At 35.5% G+C, this 19,266-nt stretch overlaps 1 protein-coding gene across 1 annotated transcript in view; it reads right to left on the reverse strand.

Moving 5' to 3' along the window:
• Nucleotides 1-2,200: 2,200 nt before the first annotated feature.
• Nucleotides 2,201-19,266, reverse strand: part of LOC150090891 (lysosome membrane protein 2-like) — a 101,189-nt gene continuing 84,123 nt past the window's right edge. The window contains exons 7-13 of the mRNA XM_090376335.1: nucleotides 18,417-18,466; nucleotides 14,163-14,232; nucleotides 12,636-12,817; nucleotides 11,865-11,983; nucleotides 9,550-9,623; nucleotides 4,352-4,403; nucleotides 2,201-2,371 (exon numbers count right to left, since the gene is read on the reverse strand). Coding sequence (XP_090232461.1) covers nucleotides 2,201-2,371; nucleotides 4,352-4,403; nucleotides 9,550-9,623; nucleotides 11,865-11,983; nucleotides 12,636-12,817; nucleotides 14,163-14,232; nucleotides 18,417-18,466 — 718 coding nt within the window. The remainder of the gene's footprint in view (nucleotides 2,372-4,351; nucleotides 4,404-9,549; nucleotides 9,624-11,864; nucleotides 11,984-12,635; nucleotides 12,818-14,162; nucleotides 14,233-18,416; nucleotides 18,467-19,266) is intronic.

Here is a 19,266-nt window from a genome sequence, read left to right on the forward strand (position 1 = left end):
TTCATTTACCTTGCTTGATGATGTTTCTGCAACAGAATTCAAATACATTTATTTTAAAAGTACTACAGCTATTCAACCCTTAAAAATTATACATATTTTATTAACCTGGTGATTTAATTGTTATTGATTACAATAAATCAGGAGAACTTAATGTGACAGTAATTAGTCTCTTTATATCTTGCTCCAAAATGAGTTTTGAATATAGCATAAAAGAAAATCCTGTTTCACATAAACATTTGATACTAATTCATGTCAAATTATTTTTCTCACAGAAAATCTTTGATGATTAACTTAAGTTTTTTTATTGTTGCATTTAGTCCAGCAGAGTCTGAAGTTCAAAAAGACGATTTAAAACTTTACCTCTGGATAATAGTTTTTTTGGCTGATGCTGTATAAGCTTGCATCATATGCCTCTACTAATGCGAAAAAAAATTTAAAAGCCAGATTTGATTCTGCAAATTTTGTGTCACATCAGTGACTTAAGCTGAAGACTTACATTTCAAGTCGGGTAAAAGGATCTTCTGATGTTAGAACGATGAACAGAATCAACCAAAATGATATATATTTCTTATCAAAAGTGGGATGGCTGCCTTTTTTATGGTTAACATACTTGAGAGAACACATTCCATGTGCCATAACTTCTTTAATATTCATCTCAAAATAAAAGTGAACACTTACTTTTGGGATGAAATGGTGTAGCAAGATTGACTACATAAATAGGTAAAACTGTCATCTCAAAAATATGCTAATTCACAACAGGAATCTAATAATATTCCCCAATTAATCTGAATTTAAATTCCATGAACCAGGTGGTAATATCACACCTTTATTAAATAAGCACTAAAGTTTCCATTAGGCCCGAATACATTTTATAAATCCTCTGCAATAATTTTAAAGGGACCTCTTTCAAGTGACACAAAATTGTATTTTCCAATATGATTCAAGATGGGTGGGCCAACAAAATAATTTACATTATCAGTGTTACCATTAAAAACAAATGTTTCTTTTCCCCCCACTAGAATCTCTTCTTGCTGAACAATTTAATTCAGACATGTGTCTGTGTTTATATTAAATCGCTACATTATATAAAAATCATAAAGTTACTACTATGGTATGCTATTTCAAAACAATCTAGACAAATGAGGTTTAACATTGATAAGAAAAAAGACCAATCTGTTCTTCTCTGAACCCTTTTCTAAACTAAATGTTCATAGCATTTCACTCTTTCTCAGACACCAATTTAAACTGAAATTTGCATTCAGCCAGAATACCCTTTTATTAAAGAGCTAAAATTTTTTTGGCTATTGCTGTTTAAACTTTGTTAGTACTGGGACACTTCAAGACTAAAATATATATCCACTGGATAGAATAGGTATAAACAAATTAACCATTATAATGTTGGTGACCAAAGTGTATGTGACTCCAATAGCATTAAAGACATAACACAGTTTACATACAGGGCAAAGGTGTTGTGGTTTAGGCAACAAAGAACAGAAGGCATGGCATTCAAGATGAAAAACAAAGTAGTGATGCACTGGCTGCCCAAGAAACAGAATTTTACTGAAAATGTCTTCCAAAACCGAGGTAAAAGCTACAGACCATAAAATGCAAAGATTGACATTTCTTTCCAACGGCAAAAAAAAAAAAAAGCACAGGCTTTCTTGAGTATTTCAATATAAAATGTACCTGGATAGAGAGGGAGATATTTTCCAGTTGGTTAGAACTAAATTTGTGGCATTAGGCAAAGTACCAAGTTAGAAAATTATTGTGATCATGGCAATCAATAAAAAGCATAACCTTAAAGAGGTGTTGATGTAAAATTTTACTGGGAAACTGTGAAGATCTGGTATCAGAAATAAATGATAAAGAAGAGTGGATATTGTCACAAAAAATTAGCCGTAGCACTTCTTGACTACCAAGATGATAGTTTTAAGAAATATTCAAAGCACCCCTATTGGACAAGTGAGTAAAGTTTTTTTTTTTTTTTTTACTCTCTCTCCCAGAAAGTCTGCTGTACAGCTAAAGCACTTATAGGTGGTAGATGACTTTCATCAACCGGTGAAATACCACCACTTTGCTTATTGGAGGCCTGAAGTGGTGAAACCCATGTTTAGTCTCTAGAGCAAAGTTTCCGGCATCCCCCCTCTCCATGCACGGTACTAAGTACTATAGGTTTTGATACCTTTCGTGTTTGGGATTTTCATAAAAAGAAAAAATTTACTAACCTTTTTTTGCATGCCATTAGAGCTGCACTGAGAATCAAAAATATTCCAAGGACAATAGTACAAATAATGATGATTTTAGAAATCAAGATATTCTTAAAAACCTTCTCTTTCAGAATAGCAGCCATTTCTTTATTTATTTTGGTATTCTGAAAAACAAAAACCTCACTTTAAATTATAATTTAGCAAAAATCTATGGGTATTTAAAAATAAAATCCAATTATCTTTATAGGGCAGTTTTTTTTAAGCAATGGGCCAGAATAAAGTTTGCCTATAGAGTAGGAAAACTCCAGAACACCACACTGAGTTAATGTCTCTTTGACTGGCTAAAACTGTCACCTGATGATCATTTACTCTTCTTCTCCTCCTCCCCCCCATTATAAAAAGATGTGATTTTGTTTATGATCTGTTGAAACAATACTTTTCATACAAGACTGAAGATTGTTTCTTCAAATAATCAACCAAATTAGAGTTTCATCTAATTTCTCTTCAGAAACCTTGAAATATGAACAAGACCTATAACCAACAATTTAACCCAGGACCAATCAGGTACCTTATATAAAGTAGTCAGCCTTTAAATACTCTCTTAATGTTACACCACTGTCCTGCTACCTCATCAGAGAAGGAACTTTACATAGTGCTCAGAATACAGTTTTGGTAATTACTTACCAAGTATTAATACATTGACACTTATTATTGCATCTTTCATCGGTAGCTAATATTTTCAAAAATAATGCTATCTGTATATGAGCTAGTTACTTTCATATTGCCACATGTAAGAGAACCTAAAGTCCTGTCTCTCTTCCTATGATGGATTAGCAAGATTGAATATTTGATATAACTTGATGAATCTATTTGGAAAGCAGGCTAAAAATGGGAATGTATGACCTTTGAGGCTCTTGTAGCTTTCTAATTAGGTTATAAACATTTAGTATTGGGAATTCTCCCCCTAAGAAAAAATATGCTTGCCCCACTGCCTTCTTAGTTAAGACTGATTAGACAGCAGTGTGTGGGCTGTACTCAGAAGCGGGTGTGTGCCCACGCAAAACCCCAACAAATTAGTTGAACTAATATGTTCAAAACTTTGTGATTATTATTAATTATATATATATTCAAATTTTATTGGAAATAAAACATTAATAGTACATAATATTTTTATTTTCCCTGTCTCTCTCTTTTTTTTTAAGAGGCCCAATATTTTCTTCTGTGCCCGGGGCCTCAACCGACCTTAATCCGCTACTGGTTGTACTACTAGATTTCTTAGAACTTGTTCTGTTTTTCCATCTGAACTACTCACGATCTTGATAAGGATAAAACACTTTCATTCATGGGCTGTAGAACAGCAATGCTTTTTAAATCTGGCCTTGGCCATAATAAGAAAGTAATTTATGAAAAATGCAGATCTGTAAGAGTACAGAAGGTTATTCTGCATTAAATCAAAGATCAATTGAATAAATTCTCATTAAATTTTCCATTCTATAAGGAGGACTGCATATGTATGCTCCTGCCAAAAAGTTTTATTAAACATTGAAATTATTAATATTAACAACTGTACTGATTTTTCATGAAAATATCCTAATAATGTAAGGCAATCTTCAAGGTATAACAATGCCAACCACCTAACTTAAATCCAATAATTTGCACTACCCCCTACACAGCTCTAAGCTGTGCTTCAGGTCATGTTTTTATAGCCTTTTCTAACAATGTCACCCACTCCAGAAAAACAGATGCAACCACCACCATCCTGCTGAACTCAGCTCAGATTTAAGGTGCAGTAAGCTGAAGACTGCCAGTCTCCTATAAATGAAACACCTCTCATGCAATGGCTTTCTTTATAGAGTTATAATAGCACTTCTGTTTTCAACACCAAGTTCCTGAAACTCTTTTTGAATGATAGGTGTTTGATTTTATAAGTTACACCTCAATTTATATTATTGCATATATACTTAGATAACTGAATGATATCTTGAGGGAAAGAGACACCACCACAGAATAGTTGCAAATTCCAGTAATTGGCTATGGGGTTTTTTTTAATGACTGATGCTACAACGGCTTATCTCCTTGGATAATTTTTTTTTTTCAATATTAATAAATAAGAATCAGTTGTTTACCTAAATAACAAAACTTACCTCATTCATCCACAGAATAGGAAAGACAGTGGACGTCACATTTTTTAATGGCCTTTATTAAAATAGAAAAAATATTTTGTCAGTCTCTACAGTATAAAAACAAAACTTTATATAAGTATAAATAGATTTCATTCCCTGTTTTCAGTTAAAGCTTGAGATTCCTTCAAATTTACCACCTTGAACAAAGTTCAGGACATCACAACTAAAAGTCACTGTACCATCATCATCACATTAATGTCTAATATTTTCCATAACTATCCATTCTTATGTGTTAGAAACCCAAACTTACCATATTGTGTTTGTTTAGTGACAAATGGGCCTGGAGTACTGGGGTCCATAGTTTAACAAATAGATATTTACAGTATACCCAGTATAAAATACAAATTCAGTAGCTTTCGGAACTCGTGTCCCTTTATCAACTAAGTTGATAAAGGGACACGAGTTCCGAAAGCTACTGAATTTGTATTTTATACTGGGTATACTGTAAATATCTATTTGTGTTTGTTTGTTATTTGGTTTTTAGGAGCATTAGCAACTAAGTCCATATTTAACAGATATTTATTTAAAGTATACCCAGTAAAATAAAATATTTCCAGAAGCTTTCGGAACTCGTGTCCCTTTCTCAACTGACAGAATTTTTTTTTGAATACATTACAAGCAAAGTGTGGCACGTTACTCATTCGTCATTGTTGTAGCACGGACGTGTGCTGCCTTGCGCCAGTGATCATCCATCAATAAAACGGTTGTCTCCAGGATTGGATGTATACGCATGCCTTTCTGGCGATTTAATGCCTTAGGGTTGTTCATTATGTTTAGTGACTCTAGCCATAGGCGGTGGCGAAAGTGTCGCGCGTGGTCCACTATCTCAAAGTCGCGCTTGGGGTCAAGATCGTGGTTGGTAGCCCAAAAATGTTCTGCAAGCGCGGACTGGTCAGTTTCGGCAAGCCGGATTGCTCTGTCGTGTTCCGTGAGGCGATCCTGGAGACGTCTCGATGTCTCACCTACGTAGCAACTGTTACAGGCCCTACAGGTGATACGGTACACTACATTGCTGCGTAAGACAGGTGTGACAGGGGTCTTCACACTGGAGACAAGTGAACGTAGGTTCCTACCTGGTAATTGTACACATTGTACACATTTCTACGGATTACCAAAGATCCATAAACCGGGTATTCCTCTCAGACCTATAGTGTCTTGCTGCAGTGCCCCAACGTATGAACTGTCCAAACACATCGCGAGCCTCCTCTCGCCTCTTATAGGTAATACATCTCACACCGTTAAAAACAGCAGTGAATTCATTAACACCATTAAGGACATTTCAATCCCTGATAACTCTGTCATGGCATCATTTGACGTGGTTTCTTTATTCACCTCGATTCCCGTCCAACAGGCCGTGCACTGCGCCAGAAGGCTCCTTGAGAGCGACTTAAGCCTCCAATCCAGGACGTCACTATCCACTGATGACATCCGTACCGCCCTCAACCTATGCCTCTCTAGCAGCATCTTCACCTTTGAAGACTCACTCTACAAACAAGTACATGGCACTGCTATGGGTGCCCCTGTCAGTTCCGTAGTAGCTAACATCGCCATGGAAGATCTGGAGAAGCAGATACACCAGAACCCACCTACACCTATTACAACGTGGTGTAGATATGTCGACGATATTTTTACCATAATACCACGTGGTTCTGAAACGGTACTACTAGAATACCTCAACTCTCTATCCAATTTCATCAAGTTTACCGTAGAATCAGAGGTGGACGGTTCGCTCCCGTTTCTGGACGTGCTAGTGCATCGCGTAGGCCCACATCTAGAGACCTCAGTATACCGCAAACCCATGTGGTGCGGTCAATTCACCAACTACGGGTCCGGCCACGCTCCAAGCCATCTCAATAGCACTGCCCGCACCCTGTTCTCCAGGGCCTGGAGCCATTCCAGCACCGACACAATTAGACGTAACGAGATCTCCCGTGTGAAGGCAGACTTAACCAGATGCGGTTATCCATCCCATGTACTAAACAGATGCTTGTTACAGGCACAAGAACTTACTTCCAACCCAAGACCTCCAAAGCAAGTCGGCATATCATCCGCCTACATTCCGTACTATCCAGGAGTGTCAGGACGTATCTCGAAGATCCTGAGAAGTTACAACATAAAATGTGTACAATTACCAGGTAGGAACCTACGTTCACTTGTCTCCAGTGTGAAGACCCCTGTCACACCTGTCTTACGCAGCAATGTAGTGTACCGTATCACCTGTAGCGCCTGTAACAGTTGCTACGTAGGTGAGACATCGAGACGTCTCCAGGATCGCCTCACGGAACACGACAGAGCAATCCGGCTTGCCGAAACTGACCAGTCCGCGCTTGCAGAACATTTTTGGGCTACCAACCACGACTTTGAGATAGTGGACCACGCGCGACACTTTCGCCACTAAACATAATGAACAACCCTAAGGCATGCGTATACATCCAATCCTGGAGACAACCGTTTTATTGATGGATGATCACTGGCGCAAGGCAGCACACGTCCGTGCTACAACAATGACGAATGAGTAACGTGCCACACTTTGCTTGTAATGTATTCAAAAAATTCTGTCAGTTGAGAAAGGGACACGAGTTCCGAAAGCTTCTGGAAATATTTTATTTTATTTTACTGGGTATACTTTAAATAAATATCTGTTAAACTATGGACCCCAGTACTCCAGGCCCATTTGTCACTAAGTCCATATTGCTCTGGGGCTTGAACCCCGGTCTAATCAAGAAGTGTGTGCTGCACATTGCATTCAATCTGTTGAAAAGGAAGCTACCTCCCATATGCAACATGTTCCTAGAATCTGAAATTTCGAATCCTTCTCAGCTATATTAAAAAAAAAAAACTCTTGATATGATCACTGATTAAGTAACTTTATCTTTTATCTGTGTAACTTCCATTATCCAAATTATATTTTCAATATTTGCCTAATGGATAACACATCCTAACATGGAATTATTAATTGGCAAGAAGTCATAAAACATCTTTTTCAAAAAAAATGCCAGATTAATTATCGCAACAATATCTACCTTTAAACAACTTAACCCAGAAATAGTCATTCCTTTCTATGCTCACAGTGAGGTGTCCAGCTATTAAAGTACAAGTTGTTGTCATTAACCTTAATCTACTCAGTTCATGCCAAACAACCTGTTATTGGTCCCTTCATCATAGTTACTGGCCTTGGAAGACATCTGTTGGTAAACAAATAATTCAATTGCACGTACAATCAGAAAGTTTTTTTTTTTTTTTTTAATTTGCAATAGTACGAAAATAAATAACTGTATATTTTGTGTGCCTCAACAACACCCAAATTATTACAAATATATCTAAAATATGGTATGAGCCCTATATTTTTATGGCACACTCACTTGTGCAAGTGAGAGAATGGATTTAAAAACAGTAGAACCTGATATAGATTGTAATAATTGAGGAACAGTTTTCTCCTCATTTTGAACACATGCAGAAGTTCCACTCTTTCTGTTGCTATAAATAAACATCAGTTCATCCAAATCCAGTTTGCTTTGTGTCCACAGGTTCGAAGAGAGAGATGTCAGTCACCAACACGACAACTTGTTGCTGTTATAGTAGTACATTTCTATCTATGAAGCAAGTTTTTTTTTTTGCATGCTCCAAGTGGTAAAATAATGTCACAGGGCCATTCTAATATGTTTATCATATGCAAAAATCCATGTTTGGAATCTAACCATTGTTGTGACTTTTTTTCACATACCGTACCCACTTCTTATGAGCTTGCCTTGCCCCAAGAAAAACAAATGGAGATTCAGTGTGTATACAGTCATCTACTGAATTGCATCCATCAAAGCTTGCAGTTCCCGCATTGAAATTTTAAAAGCCATCCTTTCCATAAATAGTAATTCTTTAAACCTGTGATGATGTGCATGGATTTCTTTTTAGAAGAAAGCTTCTTCCGTTTTTAACAAAAATTTGGTTCTCTTCTAAGAATGAACATATTGCTTTACTTCAGGGAGGGGGGGGGGGGGAAGTACTTATACAACCAAAGCAATAAGTTCAAATGCAGTTGATATTTATTGTGATATAAAAAAAAAAAAAAAAATCATCTTATATTCTACATATGTAACTGCAACCCAGAGTGGGGGGGGCGGTGAAAGCTGCATGCCGACGATATAAAGTTTCTTACCTTAATCCCACCGTCTGCAAACCCAATGGCAATTACGTCTTCCATCACAGAGAACTTGACCACTCTTTCAACTTACTTGAAGATGTTTGGATTAAACCTTAACCTGTCAAAATCTGCAATAATGACTTACTCATTGAAACAGCAACCAACAATAATTCAACCTTTAGTTTTAGGTACTCTAATTCCAGTGGTTACCTGCCATAAAGATCTTGGTGTCTATTTTGATCCGAAGCTGAAATTTAATGTTCACACAGAATACCTCTGGAAGTGTTTTAACACCCTACGCTGGAGAGTGAAACAACACTTACTTCATTCCAACGATGCTGCAACTACTACCAGATATCTTCAAGCTACTGTTTATCCGGCTATTTTATACACTGCTGAAATTTGGGCATCTGCGCCGCCCTCACTTCAAAAACCGGTGTTCTCGTGTGGATACTGGACCCTGAAATGGGCCACAAATAAGCATTGCCGACCCCCTCAATTGAGAACTGACATGGCTGAGCAGCTAAATGTACCCAGGAGTGATAAACGCCCCAAACATCTGGGATTTCTGTCAGTGGCACAATCCTATGCCATCCTTGAGGTCAGAGCCCACACTAATCCTCAAATACAACCGGTTGAAACTGTGTAGTCGGTTCCTACCTGCCCAGGCACTGCTCCGTCTTGGAGTCGACCTTCAGAAATTAGCTACCGACTACAAATACCGTCACATGCTCCTTGAGTGGATTCCATCTGTGGAACTGGGATAATTTCCTCCATATGACGTTTAGTCCTCATTTTTCATTATAAATGAAATTAATTGGCAAACTCCTGGCCATGTCAACTATTATTGTCTCTTGTACATGTCCTGTACTTATTAGCAATAAAGAATTTATTTATTTAAGAAAATTCCTCTGTATTAGGATTTGAATCTAGCTCTAAACAAGGGACAAATGGTGGAAGCACTATTAGTAAGAACATAGTGCCCAAATAGATCAAAATCACATTGTATTAAACTACTTACGCAATATCATCAGCTGGTTGTAGGTGAATATTAACCTGCAGCTTCTGTGATGCACTGAGCACACTTCCTGTCAACTGAAATAAATACAGATACAAATCATATCTTTGGGATTAATAATTCCTCCAAATTACACAACTAAGCTTTTAGTATTAGAGAAATGGTCATTTTTTATCATTGGAGAACAATTTAATGGTAGGGCAGTGGTGTTCCTAATAATATGCAGAAACAGGTCCTACAGAATTGATCACCTCAACAAATGCTAGATACCAATTAACATGGTGTGAGGAGTGAAAAACAGTCCTATGGAAGAAGAGTCGAGGTTTGCACTCTAACAGTCTGATGGCTGCAAGGGGAACAGTTCCTTCGTGATTGTATCCTCCCAACAATGAAGTTTGGTGGAGGCAGTGTCATGGTATGAGCCCATTAGTTGTTATCGACAAAACCATGACATCCTGGCATTACTTTGGGGAAGTCCCATACCTGCATAGCAAGACAATGCTTGGGTTGTAACACAGTGTAGAAAAGTTGGATTGGCCAGCCCCGACCCCTATCGAGCATCTTTGGGATGTACTGGATTGCCCAAAGAACCTGATTGAGAGTATGCCACGAAGATTGAAGGCTGTCGTAAAAGCTCTTTTGTCTGGATATATATATATACACACACAAGTAGACAGCAGGAAAAAAAAAAATTCAAAATCTGTTTTTAAAAACAGGGGGTCCCAATGTATTTAGCAATCATATGGTCAACAAACCTGTAGGCAGAAAAGCCTACAGTTACGTATCGAGGAGAGTGCATTTTATTCCCAATTTCATGATTTATAGTGTTATATATGATTGCCACATTAGTAACAATTTTTTTTCCTTCCGGAATACAGTTCACACTTTGATATTTCGTTTTGAGTAAGCCAAATCACTCAAATATCTTAAACAAGGGCATGGAGCCCTTCATTTATGCAGTTCTATTAAGGGAACCTGACTTAATTCTGCTATTCAAAAGAAGTGGTATGGCTATAAACCTAGACATTAATCATGTAAATACATGAAGACACTGATTTTAAAAATGTTTGGAACCATTTTTATTACAATAGAAGATGAAAACTGGTTTACTCTTTAAATATAAAGTTGTATTCTGAGGAAAAAATTTTCAAAGAATGATTACAGCTACAAGTCGAAGAAGACCAACTTTGTACTTATTTTATTTGACTACATAATCTAAGCTTTCATTATTAAAGGTAATGATGTGAAAGCATTGGATTGTTTGGCATAGAGCAGAATGGTCATAACAGACCATGCCTTTATCAAAAACTTTGTAGGATTATTGTCTCTGTAATTACTTGAGTGGTGGTGAAACTACACACTCTACCTTCCAGAAATACCACAGGGGGAAAGAAAGTCTCATAACTAGCGTGATGAGCAGAGTCCACCTTCTTGTGAATCCCTAGGGTCTCCATGCCACTGCGCCATATAAATAATAAGTTCAGGCATATTTCTGATACCTGTAAAAGACTTGATGCTGAAAAATCAGCAATCTACCAGAAGAACTGAATTGTTAGTTACATGTCCTATTGTTTTAAAAATCTGTATACAGAACCAAGAAATTGTAAAAATGAATGAGTTATTTTCCAGGACACAATTTGGATCACCCAGTATGGATAGAAACTGCTAATTGCAATGCTTCCTACTTAAAAAAAAAAAAAAAACCTGCAGTTACCATATATAAATTTGTCTTAACACTAAGTTTATGAATGGTTAAATCTTTCTCAGCCCTTCTAACAAGGTGTTTCACTCTATCACCATGTTAATTCTGACAGTGCAGTTTCCACAACTGCATCCAATAAATACTCTTTCAAACTAATGTACATTAACATCAATCAAGACCAATAATGATATTAAGATCCCAACAAAGTTTGATGGACAGATTAAGCCAATCATAAATGCAAAATTCTTAGGACATGAAACAATTTCGTTTACTGACCAATATACTCTACTTCATAAAGAAACAGGAGTTTACCATGTATCTCCACTATCAATAACAGCAGTTAACCTTATAATCCCTAATACTAAGATTTCTATGATAGATGCCAGTAAAATTTAAGGAATTTTAACAAGCCAATATAAAGTAGCACAATCACTGAAAACATCCACCCCTCCCATAACTGTGATAAAAACACTGCTACATATAAATTAACCCATGGACTGTTTTTTTTAATACCCCTCCTGACTGAAAAGTAGCTGGTATTTAAGTACAGTAGAATATATACATTGCAAGACAACATAAAAAAAAAAATAATCTTGAATTTTAACACTTTACTTACAGGCTCCACGTCGATGTAGGTTTGGTGTTTTTCTGCACTAGGTTCAAGGTTATGTACCCCATTCACATATTTCTCATGGGCATAAAAAAAGTGTGGTGCAGATGCAAATAAAGGGGCATCTGAAACCAAAAGATACAAAGTACATTCCTAGAAGTGTATATAAAATAATACATTCATAAACACTTAAAATTTTTGGCAATGCAATAACAGTACTGCACAAAGCAGGGCTATAACCATGCAACAAATTGTTTCAGCCATTAACATCATTTCTCTACATCTGACCTAAAGTGTTGACAAAATAAAAATTCTGATTTAGGTGATTATTGTAACTTCCTATTTCTCATATATTAGAAAAATTCAGAGGAGGAGAGGGTCAATGCTAATTCACACTCTAAAGGAAATTGAAGATAAATTTTATTAGAGTTAAGAAACACTTGAACTGCAAAATGTATATAGCAAATTAATTAACACTGTTATAGGTAAGACAAGGTGCTTCCTACTCCTACCACTCCATATCAAAACATCAAAGAAAAGGACCCAAGCATCACCAAAGGGAAGTTGGGGGGGGGGGGAAAGGAAAGATTGTATTTCACCACTTTACTTTCTAGAGACTACTAAATTCTTAAATTAGATTGTCTCCTAGTAGTCTCATTTCATGGTAAAGAAGACTCCTACTTTACATAATTAGGATGACCTCAGATTAAATAATGGAATCCTGTTAACAGGACTCAATTATTGTACATATACCATACAAAAAAAATAAAAACTCACCAAACTGACATGTTGACAAATCCAGTATTCCACCAGTTGCTGGACAATAACTCTTATTCTTCTCGGAACAGAAGCAAGCATTACTTGGCTCTGTGCTAGCAAAAACTTTTTCTGGTACAACAAAATGATAAGCTGGAATATCTTCTATTTCTGTCTCGTGTTTGTATTCTAGATATAGAGATCTAAATAAATATACAAAATCATCAACAATAAGGTAGAAGGGAATAAAAAGCAAATTGATATTTTGGTTTTATACAGTATTCTATGATAGACATTGAAATGCTCTGTCATAAAAAAAAAATATATACAGGATCTGTACTATATGCAAATTAAACCTATTGTTAATCACATGGGATTAACAATACGTTTAATTTTGATACCAGTTTTTGTTCTAATTGCTCTATTAACCAAAGATGTAGCAGGACACCTAATAGGTGCCAACTTTATTTTTAATAATGCCAATATTTAATATTTTCTTAAATTACGTCATAAGTGCATGAAATTTTGACTATATTAGGAAGGTATTAAAATTTTCAGATTAATGGTTAACGCAAGAAGATTATTTTTAAGGGTCACCTGTTCAGTGACCCTTAAAAATAATCTGCTTATGTTAAGAATCTCCAACAGATATCATTAGGATGGCCCCCAAATGCATACAGTAGAATATTTATTATCTGAACCAATAATTTTTTAGTTAACTGGTGGTGGGGTCCCTGTATTTGACAATACAGGGGACAATGTTAAATTCTGCAGATTATAAGTGTGAGAAATTACTTTTATTTCAAAACACTGAGGTTAAATCAACTTTATTACTCACTAGTACACTCAGTAATCCATTATAAAAATTCAGGGAAAATACTTTTTATTCCATTTTACATAGAACAAATTATGGGTTCTGTATAAAAAGCTTGTTCATTAAGTCAATTGTTCTGAATGCAATTTCCCATACAGTGTTATAAATAGTGGTCCACAAAAGTCTATTTAATCCATCATTTAACCAAAATCAGTGCCAACCCTCCAAATGCTATACTATTGCAATTAATAAAACAAAAATATAAAAACTGGAGTGGCATGGTTGGTTTTACCATGCCACAGTAATCATTTCATAAAGTCTATTGACATTAATAACCTTTTCATACTTAAACCTACTGTAAAATGCACTTGATGCAGATGAGCAACTTTTTTGTGATTATAACCAGACCATGATATTTCAAAATGGTCAATAAAACTATAAATCAGGGGAAAAAGGAATGACAATGCAAAAAATATTGTATCAATGATTTACTTTTGAATGTATTAAAAAGGAGGCTATAGTTGTTATATAAGTTAACTGTGAGGCACAATTGATATTTTTTTACTCAGGTCTGGAATTCCATCCAAAAAATACAGTGAAAAGCAGACGAATTTGAACAAGAACTAGCAATTAAATGTCTGCAACCACTATATTAGAATACTTTTTTTAATGTTCTTCTAGTTAAAGGTCAATAATTAAATAAAAACTTGAATGTAGTTGAAATTACTACTTACCTGCAAATGCGTCTGACAAAGACATACAGATATTTATTCTTATTTGTTGCTGGTGGCATCTGACTTCCATCTTGATTTTAAAAAAAAAAAATTAAAGATTCTTTCAACACCTATGTTCCTTCATATATATATAAAAAAAATTACTGTAATAACATAGTAGCTAATATAGATACCAGAAGTCAGTGAGGAAATCATCACATAATAAAACTAAGCTTCTTATATGCTAAATACAAAAAACTATAGTAGAACATATTGGTTTTGGCTTCTTCATCAATGACTGTAAACAACAAGTAGTATTTTAGTTAAAAGTCATATATATATATACTGTGCTTTAGACATGTTGAAGTTAAAACTATGAGCCAGTGTTGGATAGGCACCCAACAAATGTGATTATTAGCAGATACCTCTCAATGCAGAACTTTAGTCAGCATTAAATTATACAATTTTTAGTTAAAAATAGCTCTTTTTATGTAAAGTCACTGGTGAAGAAAGTGCAAATTACAATAAACGGCCAAATGTTTCAATCCTCAGCAGAGGGCAAGGCCATGAACTAAAATTTACATAATAATATAAGAATTATAACAAACAATAAAAGCCACTTCTATTCCATTTATAATTGTTAATGGAAAGCTGATACTTTCCATATAGTAGTAGTAGTGGCATGTGATGCAAGTATATGAGAAGTTATGCAGCATCAGCCAAAAAAAAAAAAAACACCATTCCCTCCTTAAATTTATTTAACCTATCAACTTCCACAACGACAGATGGAAGTTTGTTCCGGAAATTAACCACCCGCTGACTAAAGGCAAATTTCCGCACATCTATTCTACATCTGTCTTTTCTTAATTTGTATTTATGCCCCCTTAGGTTAGTAATCTGAACAAGTGGAAGGATCCCATCAGAATTCAGCGTGCTCAATCCATTCAAGGCCTTATACACCTCAATCAGATCACCATGCAGTGCCTCGTCTCCAGCCACTCTTGGTAAGAGGATCCCTTCACCAATCTTTTTCCCTTCTCTGTACATGCTCAAGCAAATCTACATCCTTCCTAAAATGAGGCCTCCAGACCTGTACGCAGTACTCAAGGTGTGGCCTGACCATTGCCTTATACAGAGGGACAATTACCTCCTTTTCCCTGCTAGCAAAATTCCTATATATCATTGACAAAACCCCATGACCTGCATTGCTCAGAAAACTTCATATCTGACTGCACAATTACTCCCAGGTATTTTTCATTTTCTACCACCTTAAGTGTAGTACCACACAGTTGGTACATTTCTCTGGGGTTACTTCTACCCATATGTAGCACTTCGCATTTGTCACTTCTTAGCCCATCAAATTATCTAGATCCTGTTGCAGTAGCACACTGCCAACCTTCAACCCGAAATAATAGGAGAATCTTCGGGTAATTTAAACGGTAATAAGTCTACTTACTTGATATTCAGTTTTATAAAAGTTAAATCTAATCTCAATTTATGGAAATAGAAACTGGCTAATAAACTACTATTAATAATGCTCGCCACAAGAAGAAATGTTATACTATAGTTACATTGTACAGTCACTGCTCTTCTTGAATTTCATGGAGAATAGGTGGAATTCAAATCCAATGAGTTGGAAAGCATCCAAACCAGTGCTTATTACAACTTTTGATTATACCTACATGGTAGAACCATATCAGTTATCTGTGCAAGCAAAACTGCTTAAGTATGGAATATTACCTTAAAGAGACAAAGTTACATAACATCAAACAGCTGAGTGGTCAACACAAGAGTACATAAGTGACTACTGAATACAGTGCTGTTTCTTGTGAACTCCTCTGGGTCAGGTGCAAGGGTGCCTAAGTACATGTGGCTACCAAATAACGTGCTGTTTTCTCCCTGTGTGGTTATGCTAGTATAAATAGAAAATTAATTTATCTTGTCATAATAAATTATTACCACTGTAAAATATAATTTCAGGCTACTTTATCCTAATATTTGTCTTACATGCAAGTTTCACCTGAAGAAAAGCAATTGTTTAATTTCTAAAAAAACTTCCATAAATGCAACTGAATATGCTAGCAAAGTAGCTACTACATAATAGGATCACTTTTATAAATTCTGTTAATCCAAAGGTGCCAAACTCGAAAATGCTCGTGGACCACACAAGTAGATTTATTGAGAAATATTTTCATGTATTTCCCCTTACACAAAAATATGCAATCTCACAACCATCATATGTTATGAATTTTATTTAAATCTCACCATTTATATTTTACCCTGTTAATCAGTGAAAGGGGCATGTAGCCTGCTAGTTAGACACACTCGTATTAACCAAAATTTGTGGGGAGAAAATATAAAGGCCATTCAAAAAGTAATAAAACTAGTTATTTTAGAAGAGAAAACAGGGAATTAGTGACATGGAAGCATTGCATTACCTCATGATACAGCATCACCTATGAGTTAAATGTCTGTGTAATGTGCACCTACATATGTACAAATGGAACAATGTCATGCAAGCTGTTGTGTGTTCAGTTGAGGCAAATTGCTATAGAAACATTCTATATAATTCAAGATGTCTGTATTAAGGAAAGTGTAACACGTGGTATTTTCTGTTGCCATAAAGCATTTTTCAAAGGCAAGAAATTTGTGGTGGATGAGTATTGAACAATGAGACAATCCCAAAATCTGTTAAACATAATTGTTACATAACTTTTTATGCAATGGCCAGCCACCACATTAGTAATGAAATAAGTGTGCAGCTATTAAACATACTAATATTATATTGTGCATGTATATATTAAACTGTTAGCATTCTTAACATTCATTTTACTTTTAAAAAAAAATCACATCTTTAGAGTTGCCGAAATTGAGCAACAGTTTTAAAATTGGATGTTCATAAACCATTACTTATATAGAAACAAAAAAATTCTGTACTTTGTTAAATTACCAAGTTATTTTTGAAACATGTGTTCACAGTAATTTAAAGAAAGTATAATGAACTGAATTCAATGTCTATTACATAAAACCCTCTTCTCAGTTTAAGAATGGCATTTTTTGTCTGCCATTTCATAATAGCAGCTCACTGGGGTTCTTTATTTCGTTCTTCCTCCTAGCAAACATGAAAATAAATTTCCCAAAAAAGATCAGCTTTTTTGGGAAATTTCTAAAGCCATCTATACAAGTTTCTTCCTACTTATCAGTTGTTCCAGTCTTCAAATATTGGTGGTCATTTAGGCATTCACATTATTTGTGAAATGGATAGGTGCCTGTCCATATTACATACAAAAAAGTTTTTCCTAGAAGGGGATTTCACAAGAGAACACTCTTACTCAATTGAAAGTTTCAACTGCATAACTAAAAAAAAAAAAAAAAATGTGAGCATAATATGCAACAAAATTTAATGCACTTAATAGAATCTGTGTTTGTTAACAGGGAAGAGATTGCTTCTACAAGGATAGGATACACTTAAATAGAAAGGGTGCAAGGATATTTGTTGATGCTATCAAGGCAGTGTTAGGTTAGAAAACTGCTAGCTTGGGTGGGGGGGGGATTCACAGACTAAAAGATTAACAGTAGCTGCAGGCAGAGGTGAAAGTGATTCTTGCACTGCTTCTATTGGAATAAGCAGCAGCCCAGAAAGCAAGTTGCTGGGAGTCATGAAACAAGTAAATACATGGGCTGTGTTACAGTAACTAAGAGTAAGAACAGGTGCATGTATACCAATGCTAGGAGTATAGTAAATAAATTTGAAGTGCTGGTCAAGACATCAAAGGCAAATATTGTTTGGATATCAGAGATGTGGTGTCACATAGATATAAGGAATGCAGGATTGGAATTTGGGGAGTACAATGTGTACAGAAAGAGTAGAGGGGTTATGCTGTTAGTTAAGAAACATAAAATCTAAGGAAGTGCATCCAGTTGACAGGATTCTTCTTCTTGCTCAGATTACAAAACTGAGGGGGCATTTACTGGAATTGACGAAAGACAGTGGGTAGTTGATTGCTGGAACAAACTTCCATCTGTTGTTGTGGAAGTTAATAGCTTAAATAAATTCAAAGAAACTTTTGGAGCGAATGGATGGGTGAAATGGGAAGGTTTTTTTTTTTTTTTTGGCAGATGCTGTATAAGCTTGTTTTCTTGCATCATATGCCTCTGCTAATGCATTATTTCATCCTTAAATAATTATTACTGAATCTGTGTTTTGTGCTGACTCACTTGTGATTTTACTCAAAGGAAAAATTTAGCAAATAAAATTAAATTTGTTTCACTAACCTGTTCCATTAATCATATTGCAGTATTCACCATCCCAAAATGAAAGCTTCCTGAAAATACAGATGCATTTAATCTTTGAGTCATTATTTAAACTGGATTATTAATTTTGCATCTTTTTAATAGTAAATTTTCATATAAATGCAATCTTTTGAAGTGTCATGTAAAGTATCCATTATGGAGGATAATTCCTTTCTATCATGCAAATGATATTGGTAGCTGTTATCTATTTTTGGCCATTACGTAATTATTTAATTCCTCTGTATAGTTTTTTTTTAATATATATGTGCGATTAAAATTGAGGGTATCCAACATGCTCTCAAAAGAAATCTCGCAGGTCATCTTGCGAGATTTCTTTTGTTCTTTTCCTTGGTCAGATTATTGTTTCAAAACTTCTGATGTCAAAGTTTGCTCAGATCGTGTCGGTGAAATTATTCTTGTAGGAATGGAATCCTTTATTCCACACTCCACTTTAAAATCTCGTCCTTTTTCTAAACCTTGATTTGCCAATAAACGTGCTAAGGCTGTTCAAAAGAAGAATGTTGCATATCATAATTGGCTTGTTTCCAATTCTTCAGTTTCATTTTCTGCCTACACCAAAGATCGCAACAATTATAAAATAATTATTAATCAGGCTAAGAATAGAAAACTTGCTTCTTGCCCTAATGGTAGCAAAGCACAAGAATGCTTGGCTACCATTAGGGCAAGTATTTCTGGTCTCTTGCCAAAGCTATTGGCCGTGACTTTTGCCCACCTCTGTCAAAACCAGATGGTTCTGTTGTCACTTCAGCCGAGGATAAACCTGACCTGCTGGCATCCCATTTTTCTTCCAACTCATGTATTAATGATCTTG

This window comes from Mastigoproctus giganteus, chromosome 1 (assembly GCF_048544385.1).
Source record: "Mastigoproctus giganteus isolate SK-2022 chromosome 1, ASM4854438v1, whole genome shotgun sequence".
NCBI lineage: Eukaryota > Metazoa > Arthropoda > Arachnida > Uropygi > Thelyphonidae > Mastigoproctus > Mastigoproctus giganteus.